The sequence below is a fragment of the Schistosoma mansoni genome, assembly GCF_000237925.1.
Source record: "Schistosoma mansoni, WGS project CABG00000000 data, chromosome 1 unplaced supercontig 0010, strain Puerto Rico, whole genome shotgun sequence".
Lineage (NCBI taxonomy): Eukaryota > Metazoa > Platyhelminthes > Trematoda > Strigeidida > Schistosomatidae > Schistosoma > Schistosoma mansoni.
In genome coordinates, this window is record NW_017385987.1 from 1,231,380 (window position 1) to 1,237,832 (window position 6,453).

A 6,453-nucleotide genomic window follows, 5' to 3' on the forward strand; every position below is an offset into this window, starting at 1 on the left:
AAGAAAGGACATCCGCACGGTCATTCTGCAATCGGCATTCGGCTCTTCCATCTATGAGGTAATCGTTCATGTTCGAGACTGGTAGATACTGGGTTAGACTCTATCGAGGAGGGATCGTGGATGCACACTGCAGAGGAGTCCCACAATATGACGAACCGGCCGTCCAGTGCTTCTAGGTTTTCCACAGGACCGAGTTGGATGGAGAATGATATTGGGAGGCCTATTCTCCTCCACAAGGGCAACAAGCGTGCGTAAGTAAGTAACATCAAAATTATATCAAGTGATGAAATCAGCCTAGTTCACTCTTAAATATCGATTAAAATATTCAAATCAACAAAAGTTAGAGTTCATAAAGTATAACTCATTCTCTGTGAATGATATATATATATATATATATATATATATATGTATCTTTAAATCAACCTATTTTTTGCTTAACTCATCTACCAAATACGGGTTTATATACATCGAATTTGAAGAAAACACTTTTTATGTAATGATTAACGATATTAACCAGCTGGAAAAATTTGAAGTAGATAAAATGCGATTTGAATCTGTGATGTAATTATATAAAGTTGAGCCTTTTAACCATTAAATCATATAAAAGAATATTATTTGGCAATTAACTAACCTGGGTTTTCATTTAATAAAACTGCCACATTTTTAAACACTTCATAACACATGCCCAATATATCCACTTTTTCCGTTTTTTGTTGTTCTGATATCTTTGTGGAAATAAAGTTTTTTAAAAAAATATTGAGCAGAGTAAACACAGGTTGAATAATAAAAATATTTATATCATGGATGTATTCATGGTGATGATAACATTCAGATAACTAATATCAAAGGAAATCAAATTTTATAATTATCACGTTTATTATTTGAATCTTTTCTATGATATTCCAAATGTGTTGAACGGAAAAACTCGAGGAAATGAGAATAATTTCGAATGTATAATCCATGTTTTGTTTATAATAACTCTGATTACTTAGCTACAACTTCATTTATGGTTGTATGTTTTATGTTAAAATGAAATGCCAATAAACATAATGATAATAATAATGTGGTACATGCTACTTATGTCGACATAGGTAATATATAGCACCAGTCAAAGTTGAATGCCTGGCAGTAGATGGTTGGGAAGATGGAATCGAACAGAACGGCAATAGAGAGTAATTGTAGTGGTAATGAAGGAAGGATGAAGTACGACAAATTATTACCTACATTTCAAATAGGTTTAATTGTTAGGTCATGAAAGTTCATCATATTTATGGACGATTATTTTTAGGTTAGTTACTTGTGAGCAATTAACACTACTATTTACTTATGTTTTTGTGTAGGTTTTAACATGCCTTAAAAAACATCTTACTTATTACGTTGTTGATGAAGTTTACTGAGAGTGCAGAAACAAGGACGAAAAATTATCTATTACTTCCTAGTATAAGATGTTTTAAATATTTGATATCCGTACGTTATCATTTCAGTTTCAAACCATGCAATATTTTTACAAAATCATTTCAATAACCTAATAATACCTGGAAAGTGATTAGGATAAATAATTCTTAGCTCCATTGACAAGTAATGAGTTTTGTATACTACAAACAAAATTGTGCGGCTAACTATTCGCTCAAAGGAGATTTGGGATTGAATATTTATATATTATCTGTAAATTTCTACTGTTTAATATACAAACAGTCTAGCTATATTTAATTCATGTATCACAGATATGAATAGTCTACTTAAATCCCAGTGTATGATGTTTCATAGAATACCAAACATTGATTCCCACATTTTAGAAGAAAACCAAGTTTTTTTGTCTTCACAGGTTTGTAGATCATATAAATTAAATGAATACAACTTATTAACATTTCTTTGTCAGGATTTAACATTGAATGCATATACTAGTCAGTTATACATTAACTTTATGAAAATAAGAGTATTGCAATGCATTACAGTTCCTTAAAAATCTATTCTATCATTGAAAACATTTATATACAATTGGTTACAGTATATTTGTTTATAATAAGTTTATATAAACGAAAAGCATAAATTCATCTATTGATTGTCTGTATAATAGATACAGAAAATTTAGGGGTAGCAATGCCAAGGTTACACTTGTTAATTTCAAATAAATTGAGCATTGGGTAGAGAGTTAATAATAAAAATGTCATTGTTATATCCCGAATTAATGTAAAGATTGTATTTCTGACGTTTTGTGACTTAATGTAAGCCATTTATTCAGAGTAAATAAACAGCCGAATGTCGGTTATTTAGTTACTCTGAAGAAGTGGCTTCCATTAAGTCACGAAACGTCAGAATTTCAATTTTTCTAATCATTAGGCTATAACGAAATCATATGTATCATACACAAAACTCGTTATGTAACATTAAATAATTGATAACTTACATTTATTCCAATCAAATTCATAGCTAATTTATGTAATTCAGACATTTTATTAGCTATACATGCTCGACGACTTCGTTCAATGTTTTGCTTTTTAATCTGTAATTTAAAAAAGCAAAGCGTAAAATATTACTAAAATTATTAAATGTTAAATAATTATTTGATGTAGAATTCAATCAAACTACTACTGATTATTACAGAATAGAAGATTGTAATTCAATTTTTAAAAAATCCACTGCTTGCCACTATTTATCTTTGCCTATAAAGCTTGTGACTTAAAGCAATATCAAGGCAATCCACACAGGATGCATAAATGCCAATAAAAGACTGATCAATTGCAGTCTTAAATAACAATGGGAAGATACAATTAAACAACACCAAGTCAATTTAATTATACCTATATTGAATAAAATAAAGAAATTTAATTGGATGGTATAACCCTTTGCAATCTAACTATCATATCATCTTGATATGTTTAAGAAAATCATGATCTTTGGTGAAAATCAAAAATTATGTACAATTCTCTGAATTCTTTGCTTTTCATGATTAAACCAATAATGTACATTTTATCAGATTCTAACAAATGTAAAAATTTTATTGAATTGATTTCCAATTAATTTTTTCGTGAACCTTCTGTTTCGGTTTGGTGACAAGCAGTAGCACAAAAACGATCTATTATATCACACCAAATAAACTAGTTTGTAGTGGCTAGAACGTCATACCTACTTATTCTGATTTTCATTTTGATCTTACTGTTTCTTCACCAAACCTGACTTCGCTAATATCTGGTCTATAACATATAACACTCTTTTATACATATAGTGTACATATATTCATTAAGTCTCTTATTTTTTATCTGGCGTTTATTCTTCGTGTCATGAATTATCTTTGTCCTAAACATATTCGATCTATATTATTTACTTTCTGCTATTATAATCAGTCGACACTGTAAATATGGATATTTTGTTAATATCATGCAATTATTGTAGTTGTCTAATGAAATCATCACAGTGTCTTCACAGGATACTAATCAACGAATGACCACAGCTAAATTTAAGTAGTTCTCAGATTGATCATTACTGTTTTAATCTAATAAGTTTTACATTAAAATATGAAGACAGTATAATTGAATTATTCAACTATAAATTACAACCCTTATTTATCAAATGGTCGTTAATAATAATATTTGGTAATTAGAAGGGGTTTTGTGGAGATTTCAGTATTTTCATAGTTGAAACCATGTGTCAGTTGAAGCTGGACCACCATGGAAAACCTAGAAGCACTGGACGGCCGTTTCGTCCCATCGTGGGACTCCTCAGTAGTGCGCATCCACGATCCCGCCTGAATCCCGCTCGCAAGTCAGGATCGTGGATGTGCACTGCTGAGTAGTTCCATAATTTGGTAATTATTAAAGTTTAGATAAACAGTACTTTGGGATAATTACAATCTGTGATCCCCGCTTAAAACTCTTTATTGTAGTAATAAAATGGTGAGATGATTTCATAATATTTCGATAGAATTTTATGAATCTGAAGATGGGTTATTTAGTGTTATAGTTGAGAGTAGTGGTTAACATATAGAATTAATTACATGTTTAGGCCGTTGATTTTTGTCGGATGCTTATCATACAGTATCATCTGGATAGTATACGTATACCGAATTGTATTGGTTACTAATGTTCATGATGCCAGAATATACAAGCTAATCATAAGTTATTTGGATAGCACACAGCTCTCTCTTAATAATCTGCGTTCTAATAATGGTATGATCAAACGATTTTAACGATATAAATATCGGGGGGTTATAAAAAGTTTTAAACTACGGAATTCAATATTTGAACGATTGCAATGCCAATGTCTAAATTTTGCTTACTCTCCACAATGTCTAAACAATCATGGTTGTGTTCTGGGAATGGTCGTGATGATATAATCTTGAAAAGTATCAAGCTATGGCAAAATGTTTAACAAATACTTCAGAACGTTCAATAGCTTTATCACGAAAGCTAGTTCATAAACTGAACTAACTTAATGAAGATAACGTCTTTTTAAAAATGCAACTTACAAAGTGACATTATACTATAGCTGAATGCTCAATCCCAAAGCAGAAAATATTTATAAAATCCGCCTATTTATCATCATAAAAATTATATTCACAACAAGTAGATCTTCAAAATTTATCAAAGATAAAATCCTACTCTTCGTTCATAAACATTAAGGTAATAAATATCTTAAATATAATTATTTTCAAACTTAAATGATTCAAGAATGAATTGCTTTAATAATCATATGACTGTAACTATCAACTTACACGTCTTGTTTGTTCTCTAAGTTCTGGTGGAACTGTTGACTTTCGACCTCTTTTTGAACAAGTTTTCAGATTATTAGATTCTATATTTATTAAGTGAATTTTTTTATTCCCATTGTTCTCCATATCATTAACATCAATAGTGTTCATTAATACTTTCATTTGAAAGAAACTAAATTCTGTATCACATAATCAGTTACAATTGACAATCATATTTATATATTTTTTTAATAAGACATAACAATTACTCACGCCATATCCAATCAAATTAAATTTTATTACTCTATTAATAGATGGAGTTAAGGAGGTAAGGGAGGTGATTAGATAACAATATTGCAATTATGTTTACGCATTTTTTTTCCTTCAATCAAAGGGATGCTGTATACAAAATTAACCAATAGAAAATAACTAAAAAAGTATTGTATAATAATGGGCTCAAACATTAAGCAGTTTAACATTCAGTAATTAAAGGTTTCTAGTTCATGAAGTTAGTTCTTATCAGTAAAGTTACGTTTGGTTTATTATATGAGATTATCTGTCAAGGAAATTAGTTAGGTTATGCGGAGAATTGTAGTATTTATATTCTGGTAAATTATGAAGATAGGAAGGTCTAAATAGATATATTTATCAGTACGGGAGTTGAGGTGGGAGATTATACAATTCCATATTTTAAGTCATGAAATGTCTTAGACAACCAGTGTATATCACCAAGTACTAGACAGCTGCATCGTCCTACTATGAGTCTCATCAGCAGTACGAATTTACGACCCCAAATGAGGCTGAATCTAAGATATGTATTTCTCTTAGGTGATCCTTAACTTTTAGACTATCACTGAATGTCGACTAAATTATCTAAAGGTTAAACTTTCACAGCGAGTATAGAGATTGTGGGTTTTGTCCCTCGAGGATTTATAGATGATTACTGTTGTTGAGTTTCACGCTAGAAAGAAGCAGCTTCCAAGTGCTTCCTAAAATTCACTGGTTGTCTAACTAAAACTTTTCTTTGATGTAAGCTATAAATTTACTTATTTGGGTAAGTCTAGAAATGTCAACCAATAACGGGTGAATCCCTTTAAAATTTATACTCATAATCAGTAGAAGCTAGCAATTGGATTGAAGATAGACAATATGGTTAACAATAAGAAATAATTTCTAGCTTTATAGAAGAAGTCTTGATTTCTATACCTATAAGTAAATTCAACTCTTTGATTTTGTACAGAAAGATTTCACAAACTCTAATAGCATCTGTTTATGTCGTCAAATATCGACATCACTTGGATTATTACCTGAAAAAATTAAGAGCTGAATAGCTGTGTAGTCTGGCTACGAAACTCCTCAGAAATGAGTACCTACAATTCATCAGAAACTGAACCTTGTATATTCAAGTCTTTCAGCAAACACTTACCATGTAGATCGACGAGATACCATCCATTATTCTACATTCTTAACTTCAGTTAATTCGTGAATGTTTTATTTGAAGACACCATTTAAAACTTTTGTTAATATTATTAAATAAAATTACCTCTTAGTTACAAATACGGCAAGCATCCTTATTCAGTTCCAACGAATAATTTGTTGTGAACCAGAAATTCTCAAAACCAATATGCTTTAGGAGTATTAATATTCGATAAGAATAACCAATCTTAGTTTACTGTATCAATTTATGGATTTTTTTCCATGGGAGTTTAATTTCCCCCTGATACCGATATACGATTTATAAAAGCCTTTGTTATCTTTAAATACAG

The 6,453-nt window shown here is 30.2% G+C and overlaps 1 protein-coding gene across 1 annotated transcript in view; it reads right to left on the bottom strand.

Annotated features, from left to right (window-relative positions):
• Positions 1-4,870, bottom strand: part of Smp_132790 (hypothetical protein) — a gene marked incomplete at both ends in the record, with an annotated part of 6,238 nt that extends 1,368 nt beyond the window's left edge. The window contains 3 exons of the mRNA XM_018791959.1: positions 632-725; positions 2,408-2,503; positions 4,712-4,870. Of these exons, the coding sequence (XP_018644867.1) occupies positions 632-725; positions 2,408-2,503; positions 4,712-4,870 (349 nt within the window). The remainder of the gene's footprint in view (positions 1-631; positions 726-2,407; positions 2,504-4,711) is intronic.
• Between the last annotated feature and the right edge of the window lie 1,583 nt (positions 4,871-6,453).